The following is a 17,949-nucleotide window of genomic DNA, read 5'->3' as shown; positions in this document are numbered from 1 at the left end:
TTTGACCACGTCAAATGCTCTAATCTTAAAATAACCGAAAATAGCCTTTCTACAAGCTCTCAATGCGTCGCTAGACGCATTGAGAGCTTGTAGATCGGCTATTTTTGCTGCGCAACATGCTTCCATAGAAGACATGCTGGCTTCCATGGAATCCAAATGACTGAAATCAGTCTTGGCGACTGAGAACTTTTATTTATATTTATAGATAGATAGATAGAGTTGAAGTGGCGATAGTTGAAGTGGCGCATGTGTTGCTACTTTGCCGTGTTCAAACATACGGACGGACGGACACGCAGACATAGTCAAATGTAGAGCGGCTGGCACTGCTAATAATTAGTAACTGCCTTCCATTCCGACATGTCGCCTTTCCGACTACGTGGCTTCCGCGTGCGGTTAGGGTTAGCGTGAGGGTTAGGTATAGGGTTAGTAACCGGCGGAAAGGCGACATGTAACCACAATGATTTGATGACCAGCGGACCGGTAGGCAGCGGTTCCGGTAGGAGACACAAAGGAGACTCTTTGTGTCTCCTACCGTGTCCGCCGGTCATCAAATTATTGTCTTAGGAGTGAGACAAAGACTAAATAAATATCCATGAATTCAAGTCTCTATGATTGATTGATTGATTGATTGAAATTTGCATTAGGCAAAAGAATGTAAGACAACACAGTTACATTTATAATGCTTTTGTCAAACCAAATCCGGCCAAAAAAGTCCTAGCGGACTCCGTTGAGGTCCTTGAATTAATTTCATAGACATATATAGTAGCAACCAAACAGTTCAAAAATCAACATAAAAATACAGAGAAAAAATAACACTATGTACAAAGAAAAGCATGAAAAATAAAAACACTACAGGGAAACTGGTACTAGCTCCTCTTATGGCATCCAGAAAGATGACTTTTTAGGGCTGTTTTAAATGAGCCCAGAGAACTAAATTTTTTTTGAGGGATGGGGTTAGACTATTCCATACGTTGGTGGCAGTGCTATAGAAGGAGAATTTGCCCATGTTTGTTTTATGGGTGGGTGGTACCAGATCGTTGTTTACGCTCCCTCTAGTTTTGTGACTGTGGGTGTCACTAACGTTTTGGAGGTATTTATACAGATATGCGGGTATAGGGGGCATTTCGGGCAAATCTGCATTTACGATTTTGAAGACCAATCCCATTTTTAGTTGTCGGGGTGGGGTGACTAATCCATAGATTTGTTTTTGTTTTTTTGGGGTGAACTATCCCTTTAATGGGAATCTTTAAAATCCTAAAGATCCAAAGCCTAAACGATAGCAGATATTATTTTAGGCGACATATCGATATCAGTACAACTCTTCAAAAACAATAAAACATCAGGAGCTGTTGTGCGTTTTAAACATTTTATTAACTTAAACAACCTGTGAATAAAACTCTAAACTTCATCCTATGAAATGACTCTGATATGGTTGTAAAAAAAAAGAGAAAAAGAGAAAAATAAAAAGTTCATGCAATCCCCCAAGGCCTTGATTGGTTGATTCCATCTGCAGTCGTTTCACATTGTATTTACACACAGACTGGTTTCATTCAGAGAAATATTACTGTAATAAATGATAGATTATATACAGTCGTGTATGTGATAAAGTATACAGTCCTGTCTGGCAGTGTCTTCTTCGGTAGAATCAGCTTCATTCTGCTGCATTCGAACCCGTGTCTAAAAACAGGGAAAAAAAAGAAGAAAAAAAAATATTATGGTTATTAACAGGGGTGCACATAACTGGTGCGCAGGTGCGCATGCGCACCCAAAATAAAAAATGCGCACCACATCAGGCGACGCGAGGCGCTTTTGCGCACCAACAGCTGGGACAGGAATTTCCAAGCTTTTATTTTTTAGCAAAAATAAAAAATAAAAGCCTGGAGATCGAGGCTAGGAATTTACTTCCCGAAGCCACACTCACACAATCACTCTAAAGCACCCGTCGGCCCCATTACAGCCATTAGGCACAGGGGTAGAGATATATGACTCGCGTCGCCTCGCATCGCCTCGCATTGCGTCGCTGCGTGCACGCAGCCAGCAGCGGCTGTTAGAGGCACTCGTCACCGATGATGAACGCACCGTAATGGTGCAAAATATGCCGTGAACGTCCCAATCTGGCGGATAAAATCATCGCAGCAGCACAGGGCACCAACCTTGGGGGCTTTATCTAACAGCGTGAGAAAAAAAAAAACGGCGAAAATCGGCGGAATTTAGAAGCAGAGCGTCCTTTTTTTCTCGCCCCCCCGTTGACAAAACTGTCCGGTGGGCACCGTGCTGAACCCCCCCCCCCCCCCCGTTGACAAAACTGTCCGGGCTGAACCCCCCCCCCCCCCGTTGACAAAACGGGACGGGCGCCATACGCACCAAGTCACATGTCCAGGTGCTCTTCTGCGTACCAGACCTAAAAAGTTATGTGCACCCCTGGTTATTAACACATGGGGTGCCAAGTTTTTTTTAAAACAGAGTACACTGAGTGCCAGGATTTTTGACCATTTTTTAGGAGCCGAGATACAGGCTTTTGAAGTCATAAGTTAACCAGGAAGTGGATTGGAGTCTAAATTTTTGGAAAATGATATCTCCTGGTGCTGTGAAGGAAAACAAAAAAAACAAAAAGATGTTTGAATTTTTTTTCATTTTTTTTTCCAAAAAATATATTTTTTCAAAAAACGTATATATATGGTTTTGGCACTCCATGGTTATATTCCCAATGTGTTCACATTGTTTGATAGAGCCCTGCAGAGGAGAGGTGTGTCTGTGTCCAGCTGATGCTCGTTGACCCTCGTCAATTTTATATACATCGAGACAGTTATGTCTCTGCACTCATTTTCGGTTGCAGACAAGAATTGTCCTTTTGGTCCTAAAGACACTGCTTATCAATTACTCGATCGATGAGGTCATGAACTATCAATTAATTAAGTCATCGATAATTTGCATCCCTAGCCCATATAGCCACGCGGGGCGGCAGTGGCTCAGGGGTAGGGTGAACTAGGAACCAAAAGGTTCCCAGTTCGATCCCAGGCTCCCCAAGAGTTAGTGTAGAAGTGTCCTTGAGCAAGACACTGAACCCCTAACTGCTCCTGATGAGCAGGTTGGTGCCTTGCATGGTTTCATCGGTGTATGAACGTGTGTGTGAACGTGTGTGTGAACCATAGACTGTAAAAAAGGAATGGACAATGCCACTCCCCTGCTTTCTACAGAACGAAAATGAAGCCGATAGTTCAGAAACGTGCATCCTCCATCGTTAATATATACAGTTGGCCACGCCGGAACTCAGACGCTATTGGTTGAGACCAGACACGTGACCAGCGAACCGGAAAACAACCCCCAAAAATGCTATTGGTTGGGTAGCTTGTCAATCAAGAGCAGGGCGGGGAATGAATGCTATTGGTTGTGTAGGTTGTCAATCAAATCGTCCCGCCCCTCCTGGAGCATAGCCTACTTTATCGTCAATTTTAGAATAAATGGGACCATAATTTAGCAAAACGCATATCATGATGATTGAAAGGAGACTTTAAACTAGCGACTGGAAGCATATAGAATTTATGACAATTTTTATTACGGTAAGAAAATCTAGTCTAAAGTTTGTCAAAAACCCATTCACTTGCGTTAAAATAAATTCTTTCTGACACTGCAGGTCGGCGCAGGGTAAAACAGTGCCTCACTCTGGCCATTCATAAGCTTCCGTGTTGGCCTCATCGTAAATATCCAAGCCTTGCCCCTTGGTGTGAATGTGTGAATGTAACGCACAATCTATGTAAAGCGCTTTGGATAAAAGCACTACATAAATGCACCATTAACCATTTTATTTTACCATTTATATAATATGCTGGAGCTGGGTGCGGTGGGGGCTGTTCCTAACAGGCCAAAGATGGCCAACCTGCTGATTGAGATGCTATATATATATACACACATGCTACAGGTTGAACAAAACGCATCAAATCATGAACGCAGCGTCCGATTGCGGTGAAACTTTGCACACACATTCTGACTCAACGTTCACACTACGTTGAGGAACAAACGCCACCCTCTGAACTTTGCCCTATTAAACATCACACGTTATCTCTGTAGCCATGTGATCAAGATCAATCATCTTCATATTCCATCAGCATGGCTGACCCACAATAACCTGACCTGACTCCGAGGCCTGACCGCCACCCACTTATAGTAATAGTAAGCACCTTAAATCTGTTCATTTACTGTAATAATAAGCACCTTAAATCTGTTCATTTACTGTAATAATAAGCACCTTAAATCTGTTCATTTACTGTAATAATAAGCACCTTAAATCTGTTCCTTTACTGTAATAATAAGCACCTTAAATCTGTTCATTTACTGTAATAATAAGCACCTTAAATCTGTTCATTTACTGTAATAATAAGCACCTTAAATCTGTTCATTTACTGTAATAATAAGCACCTTAAATCTGTTCATTTACTGTAATAATAAGCACCTTAAATCTGTTCCTTTACTGTAATAATAAGCACCTTAAATCTGTTCCTTTACTGTAATAATAAGCACCTTAAATCTGTTCATTTACTGTAATAATAAGCACCTTAAATCTGTTCATTTACTGTAATAATAAGCACCTTAAATCTGTTCACTTACTGTAATAATAAGCACCTTAAATCTGTTCATTTACTGTAATAATAAGCACCTTAAATCTGTTCATTTACTGTAATAATAAGTAGGGCTACGGGCTAAACTAAATCTTAAAGCTGCTCATGTTTGAACTCATTCAATCTGGGAACACATTCGTGTCATTTTAGATTTCTTTGGCTATTCAAAAATAGCAGATCTACAAGCTCACAGTGCGGCACCCAGTGGCACGCTGTGAGCTTGTAGATCTGCTATTTTTGAAAAATCAAAAGCAATAGTTTGATTTTTTTTTGAAGCGAACATTTGTAAAATATGTTGTTCCAGGAACCTCCAGAAGTAAAGATTTGAGTTACAAATGTTAAAAATATATATATATTCAAAGATTTGCAATGTTTGAATATATAATATTTTAATATTTTTTTCTGAATCCAGCAATATCAATTGTGTAAAAGTAGCTTTAATACTCATGGGGTTACTGTACTGTATGTCACTAAGATTAGTTTTATTTTCAATTCACTGATGAAAGGTTGGAACATATTAACAAATTCACTTGAGTGGAAAGTCCCTACAATGTATGAAATGTCCATAAGTTGAGAACATTTGAAAATATAATGCAACTTCAGCGATAGTGCAGAGAGAAATGCAGGTCTGCAGTAGACCCATTTGATGCTCATAACAGCAAGTCATTCACTTCTGTATAGAGTTTATATCATTTCACATATTTGGTTACAGGTTATACTATAGTATATCATATTGCCTACATGGACTTCTACATAGACTGATAGGTAAATCATTGTAGATATTTTGGCATGTGAAAAGATGAGAAGGACCACAAAACAAGGTCCACAAAACAACACGCTATTTGTGGAAGATTGATCGTCTAGTCAGTAAGAATACTCTGAAGATTCTTGTAGGGGCCCTCATACAAGGTCATTATGATTATGCATGCTCCTCATGGTATCACACAACACCTCCAAGGCCTTAAAAACAAGGCTCCAAACATCCCAAAACAAACTAGTAAGGCTACTTCTTGGCCTCAATCACAAAACCCATCTAACCCCTGATCATTTTGCTAGGATTGGATGGCTTAGGGTTGAGGACAGAGTACAGCAACTTGCTATGGGCCTGGTCTTCAAGATACACCACAACATTGGGATCCCCCTGTATTTGTCAAAATACTTCCAAAATGTTAATGAAGTCCATGATCATAACACCAGAGGCAGCTCCACAAACCTTGTCCAACCTTTTTTTGGCTCAACAAAGGGAATTAACTCGTTCTCATGCTATTCATCAAAAATGTGGAATGCCCTACCAAAAGGAGTAAAGGAGTGTAAAACCCTACTCTCTTTCAAAACTGCCCTAAAGATACACCTTCAGGAGGCTGTCTAAGTCCTAACCTACCCCATGTCCTAACCTAATCTACCCCCCTACCCCCCCCCCCTTCTCTCTTTCTTCTTTTGTACATATTTCTCACACTTCATACCAGTAACCTGTAAAATGATTGTATGACATTCTATAGTAGTGTGTATATGTGTCTGTCTCTTATATGTATAGTAGTGTGTATATCTATCTGTCTCTTATATGTATAGTAGTGTGTATATGTGTCTGTCTCTTATATGTATAGTAGTGTGTATATCTATCTGTCTCTTATATGTATAGTAGTGTGTATATCTATCTGTCTCTTATATGTATAGTAGTGTGTATATGTGTCTGTCTCTTATATGTATAGTAGTGTGTATATGTGTCTGTCTCTTATATGTATAGTAGTGTGTATATGTGTATGTCTCTTATATGTATAGTAGTGTGTATATGTGTCTGTCTCTTATATGTATAGTAGTGTGTATATGTGTCTGTCTCTTATATGTATAGTAGTGTGTATATGTGTCTGTCTCTTATATGTATAGTAGTGTGTATATCTATCTGTCTCTTATATGTATAGTAGTGTGTATATGTGTCTGTCTCTTATATGTATAGTAGTGTATATATGTCTGTCTCTTATATGTATAGTAGTGTGTATATGTGTCTGTCTCTTATATGTATAGTAGTGTGTATATCTATCTGTCTCTTGTATGTATAGTAGTGTGTATATGTGTCTGTCTCTTATATGTATAGTAGTGTGTATATGTGTCTGTCTCTTATATGTATAGTAGTGTGTATATGTGTCTGTCTCTTATATGTATAGTAGTGTGTATATGTGTCTGTCTCTTATATGTATAGTAGTGTGTATATCTATCTGTCTCTTATATGTATAGTAGTGTGTATATGTGTCTGTCTCTTATATGTATAGTAGTGTGTATATGTGTATGTCTCTTATATGTATAGTAGTGTGTATATGTGTCTGTCTCTTATATGTATAGTAGTGTGTATATCTATCTGTCTCTTATATGTATAGTAGTGTGTATATGTGTCTGTCTCTTATATGTATAGTAGTGTGTATATGTGTATGTCTCTTATATGTATAGTAGTGTGTATATGTGTCTGTCTCTTATATGTATAGTAGTGTGTATATGTGTCTGTCTCTTATATGTATAGTAGTGTGTATAACTGTCTGTCTCTTATATGTATAGTAGTGTGTATAACTGTCTGTCTCTTATATGTATAGTAGTGTGTATATGTGTCTGTCTCTTATATGTATAGTAGTGTGTATATGTGTCTGTCTCTTATATGTATAGTAGTGTGTATATGTGTCTGTCTCTTATATGTATAGTAGTGTGTATATGTGTCTGTCTCTTATATGTATAGTAGTGTGTATATGTGTCTGTCTCTTATATGTATAGTAGTGTGTATATCTGTCTGTCTCTTATATGTATAGTAGTGTGTATATGTGTCTGTCTCTTATATGTATAGTAGTGTGTATATGTGTATGTCTCTTATATGTATAGTAGTGTGCATATCTGTCTGTCTCTTATATGTATAGTAGTGTGTATATGTGTCTGTCTCTTATATGTATAGTAGTGTGTATATGTGTCTGTCTCTTATATGTATAGTAGTGTGTATATCTGTGTGTCTCTTATATGTATAGTAGTGTGTATATATGTCTGTCTCTTATATGTATAGTAGTGTGTATATGTGTGTGTCTCTTATATGTATAGTAGTGTGTATATGTGTCTGTCTCTTATATGTATAGTAGTGTGTATATGTGTCTGTCTCTTATATGTATAGGAGTGTGTATATGTGTGTGTCTCTTATATGTATAGTAGTGTGTATATGTGTCTGTCTCTTATATGTATAGTAGTGTGTATATCTGTATGTCTCTTATATGTATAGTAGTGTGTATATGTGTCTGTCTCTTATATGTATAGTAGTGTGTATATGTGTGTCTCTTATATGTATAGTAGTGTGTATATCTGTCTGTCTCTTATATGTCATCATGATGTGTGTGCATGGGGATCTCATCTTAAACAAGCTCAGTGCTTAATGAGTCTTCCAGTTTAGTAGACCTTGTATTGTGAATTTGTACTTCCATGTACTGTTGTTCTCATGTCTTACTAAATAACGTACATCAATCAATCAATCAAACCTTGCCAAATCAAGTCTATCTAATCAGCTAGCTGGAGAGTAGGCTGGGGGAACGCAGGCTTTCCGAGGTCTATGGGGGCGGATCCAAACCCAGCGCTGGGAGCCCACGCCGCTCCCTATTGCTTCACCAATCTAAGTGTACGCCGCCCTTAAACTTAAAGTTACATTTAGTGTAACTAGGCCTGACCTCGACTAAGTCGACTAGTCGACTGGTTAGTCGAGGGGGGTCCGAGTCGACTGCGTGTCTCTTAGTCGAATCTAGTCGAAAACAAAATGTTATAAATTGCTTTTTGGCCATGTCTAAACCTGCAACCACACGTAACTTCCACTTTATTCTTCCTCGTCTTTGTATTGGTATTGTTTGTGTTGGAGCGCCTCAGTGCGGCTGCAGAGTTCATGTGCAACCTCTTCCAGAGAGAGATAGAGACACTAGAAACTCTGCTGGAGACACAAAACAAACTGTTTAGACTTGGCCCTTTGAAATAAAATGTATTTTGGCCCCAAAAAAAAAAAATATATATATATATATATATATATATATATTTTTTTTTTTTTTTTTTTTTTTTTTTTTTAATTAGTCGCCAATTAGATTTGACTAAACAAATCCTTAGTCGGGGACAGGCCTAAGAGTAACAGAGCCTGTCCAGTAGCCTACATTGACAGCACCCTGATTCTGTTTCACCAGAACAGATACCTGGTAACAATGTGGTTACTGTACAGAGCCTAATAATAGTGTACGTACAACATATGTACTGCAAACATGCTGAAGTGTATCTGTTTTCTGTACCAACATTGGATCCAAATCGTTGTATCGTCTGTGGTAAACATTTAGAAAAAAGGATATATCCATCCATATGTCAAAAAGCCCTCAGCAGAAGACCTTTAACCCATTGGGACCTGGAACCGTGTCATTTTTAGATTTGAGCTAAGAAAGCATTATTTTACACTTTGGGCTATTCAAAAATAGCAGATCTACAAGCTCATAGCGCGGCACCAGTGCCGCGCTATGAGCTTGTAGATCTGCTATTTTTGAAAAATCGTGAAAATGTGTGCAAATCTTTGAATACATATATATTTTCAAGCGAACATTTTTTAACTCAAACCTTTGCTTCTGGGGGGTCTCTGGAACAAAATATTTTGATGGGGGTCCGCGGCTAAATACATATCATTTTGGGGGTCCTTGACATGAAAAAGATTGAACACCACTGATATAGAAATATAAGCTTTTCAGAAAACTGTTGGGATTTAGGAGACATGTAGAATCGGCTTCAGGTCTCAATGGGTTAATACATACTAAATGTTGATGTTCATGAAACCCTGTCTCCATATACAGACAATACACTTTCTTTAACACATAAAGGTAGTATACCTTATCATGTATCATGCAGTAAACTACTCCAGTAAGTAACACTAATGAGCAGTTCGCAAATGTTGAGGTTAGAGCAGGCCTGCACCAGTCTCATCAAGAAGACTTGAGTAGGTTTGATACAACATTGTTTAATGTACAAAAGGTGAAAGAAGACAGCAAGTTCGCCGAAAGGCGGCAAACTTTAGCAGCAGCGGCAGCTGAAGGAGCGCTAAAACAGTGAAACGCGCCGCTGAAGCGCCATTTTCTTTCGACTGGGTACAAGCACCGGGCACCACGAAGGCTTAAGCCGGCCCTGTGTACCTGTACCAGTCTTAATGTCAGATGTTCTGGTTTTGTACTGGCCTTCCCACAAATCTTTCTGTATGTTAAACATCAACCCTACTCAGTCTTCTTGATGAGACTGGTGCTCTACATGATACATGATATGATATCTTTATTTTTGAAGGAAAGTGTATGATCTGTATCTGTCTGTTGGGGAACATTTAGTATGCATTGAAGGCCTTCTGCTGTGGGCTGCTATGGATGGTTTCTTTACTTTTTCTAAACGTTTAACACAGATGATACAACGATGTGGATCCAATATGTGTTCATCACACTCCATTCTGGTAAACCAAAACACACAAAAAAGAGAAAGACACACTTCAATATTGTTTCAATGATTTACCTATGAGTTTATGAAGACGCCCATGTAGGCAATACGATGCACTATAACTACTACAGTATAACCTGTAACCTAATATGTTAAATGATATAAACTCTACAGAAATGAATGACTTGCTGTTATGAGGATAACTTTGAGCATCAAACGGGTGGAGCTTGGTTTCCCTCAGTCAGGTTTGCTAAATACTTGTTAGTAGTTGTACTGTAGACCTGCATTTCTCTCTCTGCACTATTGTTGAAGTTGCATTATATTTTATACATATTTTACTAAAATTTCTCAACTTATGGACATTTCATACATTGTAGGGATCTTCCATTCAAGGGCATTTGTTATTATTTTTCCACCCTTGATCAGTGAATTGAAAATAAAACTAGAAAATGTGCTCCTCGGAGCACAAGTCTCCGCCAGCAGAACCGTGCTATCAACTGTCATCAACTGTGATATCAGTTTGTACTGGAATGTACTGTTCTTGATTAATCCTGTCTAAGCTATTTATATTACGTATTGTGATGACACCAGTGTGTCTACATGTTGTATTGCTCCGCCATTTCTCAGCCATTTGGTGATTATTCCTGTCTTACCTCACTTTGAAAGAGACCAAGACTCTTTCAAAGTGACACATCTATTTATAGGCCGCTATACGTCATGCGTCTCACTAGCCAATCAGAGCACACTCTTTCAACGTATTGTCACGTGTCAAGTGAGGCTTGACCAATGTTAGCTTGGCCGAGGGGGGGGGGGACGGAAAGTGAAAACATAGTCTCCTGGCGGAGACAATAATCTGTGTGATACTGTAGATTACATTAGGACTGTTTCATGTTTTCCCCATTTGGGACACCATAGACGTTTAGTGACATAACTCTATGAGTATTAAAGCTACTTTTACACAATTGATATTGCTGGATTCAGTAGAACCACACCTTTCAAACAAGACACCATATGTCCTGCTATGACAATCCATGTCAGAGTCACTACAACGTAAAGAGAACATTCTACATAGATTTACATTTCCGCCTATTGTAGGTATGTGTTCAAATCTCCTATTTACATTTATTCTTTCAGTTATTGACATTCAGTCTGATCTAGAATGTAGAGTGAGAATCTACATTCTAGATTCTCATCTAGAATGTAGAATGTAGATATCCTGACTTCATTTATGCCAAGTTTTAAACCTGTCAGAGCTTCCAATGTGAATCTAAATTAGTTTTTATGCCTCAACCCCCAGACGGACAGGCTTTATTTTTCTGTTTGGGGTGTATAACTTTATATATCAATTTCACCACTTTTGCAGTAAAACATTGTTATACAAGAATCCATGTCATGTATGGGAGACCTTAGAGATGAGGAAGAACAAGGTTGTGTTTGGTCCTACCTCCGGTAGAGGTATCTACATTTTTGGGGGCCATTGTCACTAGCCTATAGACCAATTATTTGTTTACAAACATTGGGACTGGACGCACAGGTGACTGTTTCATGTAATCAATTCCCAACAGATCCCCAAACCTGCTGTTTTAGGGTGAGCTTGTTTCAGTTCATTCAACCTCCTCTGTGTGTAGGCTAGTGGGGTGCGCCCTGGCGACACATATATACTTCATCGCGTAACGGTATTGCGCAACGAGAACAGCTGACATACAAGCTCACAACCGCGTCACGGATGCGACCGCTGTGAGCTTGGAGATCTGCTATTCTCGGCCGTTAGGCTCTGCGCGCGACACCTTCGCGGGACGGAGCATAAATTAGTCTTGACGGGCTGCAGCTGTGCGAGCCAAGCAGGTTCTGGCGCCATGATCATAGAGCGCTCCCTCTGTTCTTCCACTGGAGGTGGAGTTTTGAGGACAACTGCTTTGAATTGTTATTATTGTGTTTACACACAACAGAAACCAAGGATTATATATTTCAAGAGCGAGAGATCACAGTAAAAATCCTAAGCATTCTTCCTCCACACTGGGAGAAAAACAGCATCTGAAAGTTTGATGGGATGCATTTTTACACGTGAGGCTGTGACCACTTTTACATCTTATGAGCGGTGGGGTTCTTTTGCTGCCGACCTGCGCGCGCATACTGTTTCGTATCAGTGTGACGTCGTCTGTTAAGGCGTCTATAAGCCAGGAAAGTCATTTTAGATTTCTTTGGCTATTTTTGAAAAATCATGAAAATTTGATTCATGTCATGGACCACCACCAAAATATTTTTGATCCAGGGACCCCCAAAAGTACATATTTGAGTAAAACATGTTTGCTTGAAAAAATACAGACAGACAGACAGACAGACAGACAGACAGACAGACAGACAGACAGACAGACAGGTCTTACTCTTTCCATCACAGGCTACGATCTTGACCTTGTCCACCTTGACGAGGTCAGTGACCTCTCTGAACTCCACATCGTTGAGAACAAACGTCCAAACGTTGTCACAGAATCTGTAGGTGTTGAGAGACCCCTGGTGGAGGCAATGAGAACTACATGTTATTATATTATTATTACTAGACCATAGTAAGGATCATAGAATACAGAGACAGTGTAGTGTCTCAGTAAACTATAGGATCATACAATACAGAGAGACAGTGTAGTGTCTCAGTAAACTATAGGATCATAGAATACAGAGAGACAGTGTAGTGTCTCAGTAAACTATAGGATCATAGAATACAGAGAGACAGTGTAGTGTGTCAGTAAACTATAGGATCATAGAATACAGAGACAGTGTAGTGTCTCAGTAAACTATAGGATCATAGAATACAGAGACACAGTGTAGTGTCTCAGTAAACTATAGGATCATAGAATACAGAGAGACAGTGTAGTGTCTCAGTAAACTATAGGATCATAGAATACAGAGAGACAGTGTAGTGTCTCAGTAAACTATAGGATCATAGAATACAGAGAGACAGTGTAGTGTCTCAGTAAACTATAGGATCATAGAATACAGAGAGACAGTGTAGTGTCTCAGTAAACTATAGGATCATAGAATACAGAGAGACAGTGTAGTGTCTCAGTAAACTATAGGATCATAGAATACAGAGAGACAGTGTAGTGTCTCAGTAAACTATAAGATCATAAAAGGGTGCCATTCCTTCTTAGGTCTTTCACGGCAATCGGACACAGCATTCATGATTTGAGGCATTTTGTTGCAAAAATGTGTTTTGCTAAATTAGACCTGCTGGTGGCGCTATAACAGGCCAATGTGAAAAGGGTGGCATTTCTTTCTCGGTCTAGTGGGAATGTGTGTCTGAGATTTCACGGAAATCGCACACTGCGTTCATGATGTGAGGCATTTTGTTCAAAACTGACCAATCCTGCAAACTTTGGAAGCCAACCTTATATTAGCCAATGAGGATGGAATATGGGAAATGGGACAGATCCGTGTTGATCACATGACTATAGAGATACTGCGTACCGATTTGCATGACGTTTGGACATAATCTGTAGGAGTAATATGAATAAAATCACACCCAGTGTGAAGTGGGTGGTGTGGTCATCACAGACCCATGACTCACTTAAAAAAACATAAATGTGTTTTTTTTAAGTGCATAATCCTATTTATAGGACTATGCACATGTGTCATGTGTCTCGCTAGCCAATCACAGTGCTGAATAGAGTCAGCCAATCACAGTGCAGCTAGTGGTCATCACAGTGACGGAAGCTCACTTAAAGAAAAGTATAGATTTGCATTGAATGTGTAGGGGTTAGGGGTGTACACTGGGTGGCCAATCACAGTGCAGGGTTAGGGGGGTACAAATGGGTGGCCAATCACAGTGCAGCAAATGTCAATGTCCCAACCTCACATATAGGGGCGGCTGCACCACCCAAAAATGGGTTTTGCACAAATTGGCCTCCTGGTGGCGCTATAACAGGCCCATGCACAGGGAGTGTGTGTGCATAGTTTCACAGCGACCGGGCCAACGGTGTCATTGATTAGGTGGTAACGGACGGACAGGACACACGGACGGACGGATGGACGGACAGGGTGCAAAACATACTCTCTCTCGCCATGCCTTTCGGCCTGGTGGAGACAATAATGTAATCATTTAACCCGATGCTTGCTGGATCCGGTGCATTTCCTGTTTACATCGGCAAGTTGGCAACTCGGCTCCAAAGTGTGTGCTCTTAGTTGGAACGTGCAAACGTGAAAATGTGCCACCAGTCCCACCAGTTACCCTGAGTTATCTGAGACCACTTCTTCTGACTTGTGTCGCAAGAAAACCAATCTGGGAACCCATCGCCAAAAAAAAAAGGAAAAACAGCGCCCTCTGCTGTTTTTTACTATTTCACTTAGCTCTGGGGGGAGCTAAACGGAGCACCCGTGCGCAAGGAAACCAGGGTTTTTGTTTTCCTTCAGCCTTTCACTTCCGGTGGTGCAACTATGTTTTAATTCCCACTAACAATATTTCTACACAGAACACTAACACCACTTCTCCCAGAGAACATGGATGGTTTTGGTTATAAGCCCACTTGTTTCTATGATGAAAGAGCAAGTTAAAATGTGAACATCTTTCTGTGGTTTTGTCTGCTCCGAGGACGCTATTGTTAAATGAGTTTCGGTTTGTTTCTAGTGGGGAAGGATCGGCACACACGTAAATCCCGCCCACTACATTTGATTGGGTAAAGCGCGGCCTGCTTCCTGATCTGAAGGCACGCCCACTTGTGGGCCAGTGCGTACGCGATATGACGAACCCCCCGACAGATTCAAGCAGACGAACCCCCCGACAGATTCAAGCGGAGAGCAGAATCTGTTCTTGAGAGATTACAAGAAAACTAATTCACTGAATCACTGTGACCTGTACCTGATGGGGTCGCCAAGAAATGTCCCTCGTAATATGGGGTCGTGACTGTCGTGATATAAAGAGGTTTGAGAACCCCTCGTCTACACAATATTAATCTCTCAAGAACAGATTCAGAGCTACGCTACTAAATCTGTCCAGAGCCCCGTTCAGAACGTGTGCGCGTTAGCTTACAAGTGGGCGTGCCTTCAGATCAGGAAGCAGGCCGCGCTTTGCCCAATCAAATGTAGTGGGCGGGATTTACTGTCTATGCTCTCCCTTCCCACTGAAAACAAACCGAAACTCATTTAACAATAGCGTCCTCGGAGCAGACAAAACCACGGAAAGATATTCACATTTTAACTTGCTCTTTCATCATAGAAACAAGTGGGTTTATAACCAACACCATCCATGTTCTCTGGGAGAAGTGGTGTTAGTGTTCTGTGTAGAAGTATTGTTAGTGGGAATTAAAACATAGTCGCACCAACCGGAAGTGAAAGGCTGAAGGCAGACCAAAACCCCGGTTTCCTTGCGCACGGGTGCTCCATTCAGCTTGTCCCAGAGCTAAGTGAAAGAGTAAAAAACAACAGAGGGCGCTGTTTTTCCTTTTTATTTGGCGATGGGTTCCCAGATTGATACAATATATACATAAAGTACATATACATTATAGTAGAATAGTGCTTCTACTCACCCTGAAGTTATGTTATGTTATATAATATTATATGATAAGTATATTAAACAGTATAATAGTTATGTTATGTTATATAATATTATATGATAAGTATATTAAACAGTATAATAGTTATGTTATGTTATATAATATTATATGATAAGTATATTAAACAGTATAATAGTTATGTTATGTTATATAATATTATATGATAAGTATATTAAACAGTATAATAGTTATGTTATGTTATATAATATTATATGATAAGTATATTAAACAGTATAATAGTTATGTTATGTTATATAATATTATATGATAAGTATATTAAACAGTATAATAGTTATGTTATGTTATATAATATTATATGATAAGTATATTAAACAGTATAATAGTTATGTTATGTTATATAATATTATATGATAAGTATATTAAACAGTATAATAGTTATATTATGTTATATAATATCATATGATAAGTATATTAAACAGTAGAATAGAGCTTCTACTCACCCTGAAGTTGACTCGGTTTCTAACCCGGTTGGCCAGAGCTGTGTTGATGGCTTTATCAAACTGTAATAAAACCTGTAGAGCTAGTTGAGGAGTTATCTGTTGAGTCTGAAACATAATAAATATAATAATAATTATAATAAATATAATAACACCTGTAGAGCTAGTTGAGGAGTTATCTGTTGAGTCTGAAACATAATAAATATAATAATAATTATAATAAATATAATAACACCTGTAGAGCTAGTTGAGGAGTTATCTGTTGAGTCTGAAACATAATAAATATAATAATAATTATAATAAATATAATAACACCTGTAGAGCTAGTTGAGGAGTTATCTGTTGAGTCTGAAACATAATAAATATAATAATAATTATAATAAATATAATAAAACCTGTAGAGCTAGTTGAGGAGTTATCTGTTGAGTCTGAAACATAATAAATATAATAATAATTATAATAAATATAATAAAACCTGTAGAGCTAGTTGAGGAGTTATCTGTTGAGTCTCAAATATAATAATAATAATAATATAATATTTTTATAGTCTTCAGTGTGAATAGAAATGCTTGGTTATTCATAAACAGTCAGAATGTATAAAAATAATAATAATAATAATATAAATAATAATAATAATAATAATAGAATCTATGAACCATTCCTAGATCAATAAATGTACAACAATAACTCAACAATGAATGAATGTTTATCAATGAATATTTAAATAAATGTATGAATGAATGAAGCTCAACATTCATAACATTATCCTATAATATCAGATCTACAAGCTCACAATGTGGCACAGTGTGAGCTTGTAGATCTGATGTTAAAAAATAAAAACAGAATATAAAATATTCCTCATTTAGCTGCTGACCAAGGTTGCCAGGTTTTCAGAGAGAAACAAGCAGACAGGCGAGACAGGGTGTCTCACACACACACACACACACACACACACACACACACACACACACACACACAGTAAAGTAGTTTTAAAACCATAACACTCAGCTAACAGTAGCTAACAGTAGCTAACAGTAGCTACCAGCTAACACTGTTGAGACCATGTTGGTGTTACGCTGCAATCGGTGACCCATAGAACTGAGTGACGTTTGTCGTTGTAAACAATAACAGCTCCGCGCTGGGGAGTACAGGATTCTACGGGTCACCAGTAGCGGTGTAACGCTCTTCTCTGTATTATGTTTGAAGTTGTTTGTTTTTTATCCTAAATAAATAAAGTCCTGCTTCACCACAACAACATCGCACTAAAGCGGTGAAAACAGCAGATCTACAAGCTGCTCACAGCTTGTAGATCTACATAATGAGGTTTCACAGCATTGTGCGACCGTCTAGCCTGGTGTTACACAGAGATCGGTGACCCATCGCACTGAGTGACGCTGCGGTAAACATCAACAGCTCCTCGGTGGGAGGTAACAGGATTCTACGGGTCACCAGTGTGTGTGTAGTACCTGGATGAGCTCGTCCAGACTCTCTTGCAGACTGTTTCCTAGAGTGGTGTTTCTGTACAGCTGATAGGCCATCCTCCTGATGACTAATAATACAGCTGATAGGCCTTCCTCCTGATGACTAATAATACAGCTGATAGGCCTTCCTCCTGGAGAAGATATGATGATTAATAAGAATACAACACGAAGCGACGATGTTTGTTGTTCTTCCGGTTCACACAGCGCAGCCGCAGAAGAACTACGGAGCAACACGAGGGCCAAAGTGAACCGTTTGAGTCACGTTGCGTTCAGGGTTGCCAGATATCTGTGTTCCGGGTTGCCAGATGCTGTGAGAGAATCAAGGGGCCAGGTCTATGAAAACAAGCCTAAAATAAGAGACTAGAACAGAGTCAGTTAAACGTAGTTTTAAGAT

General features: G+C 39.1%; 1 protein-coding gene across 4 annotated transcripts; it reads right to left on the bottom strand.

Annotated features, from left to right (window-relative positions):
* Window positions 1-1,361: 1,361 nt before the first annotated feature.
* LOC311049537 (transcription initiation factor IIA subunit 2-like) lies at window positions 1,362-17,747 on the bottom strand. 4 transcript variants are annotated; one of them, XM_084063162.1, is made up of 6 exons: window positions 17,541-17,747; window positions 16,550-16,582; window positions 16,390-16,422; window positions 16,078-16,182; window positions 12,458-12,584; window positions 1,362-1,677 (listed from the first exon to the last, which is right to left on the bottom strand). In XM_084063162.1, the coding sequence occupies exons 1-6, from the start codon at window positions 17,610-17,612 to the stop codon at window positions 1,652-1,654; spliced, it is 396 nt and encodes a 131-aa protein (XP_083919288.1). In that variant the 5' UTR covers window positions 17,613-17,747; the 3' UTR covers window positions 1,362-1,651. The 4 variants fall into 4 exon arrangements, with proteins under 4 accessions (XP_083919288.1, XP_083919289.1, XP_083919291.1 ...); XM_084063163.1 differs by lacking the exon at window positions 16,550-16,582; XM_084063165.1 differs by lacking the exons at window positions 16,390-16,422; window positions 16,550-16,582 and having other exon boundaries at window positions 17,541-17,616; window positions 17,669-17,715.
* Window positions 17,748-17,949: the final 202 nt, after the last annotated feature.

Source organism: Gymnoscopelus microlampas (genome assembly GCF_963454915.1).
Source record: "Gymnoscopelus microlampas genome assembly, chromosome: 1".
In the NCBI taxonomy this organism is placed as follows: domain Eukaryota; kingdom Metazoa; phylum Chordata; class Actinopteri; order Myctophiformes; family Myctophidae; genus Gymnoscopelus; species Gymnoscopelus microlampas.
The sequence above is the reverse complement of the archived record's forward strand: the minus strand, read 5'-3'. Positions and strand labels throughout refer to the sequence as shown.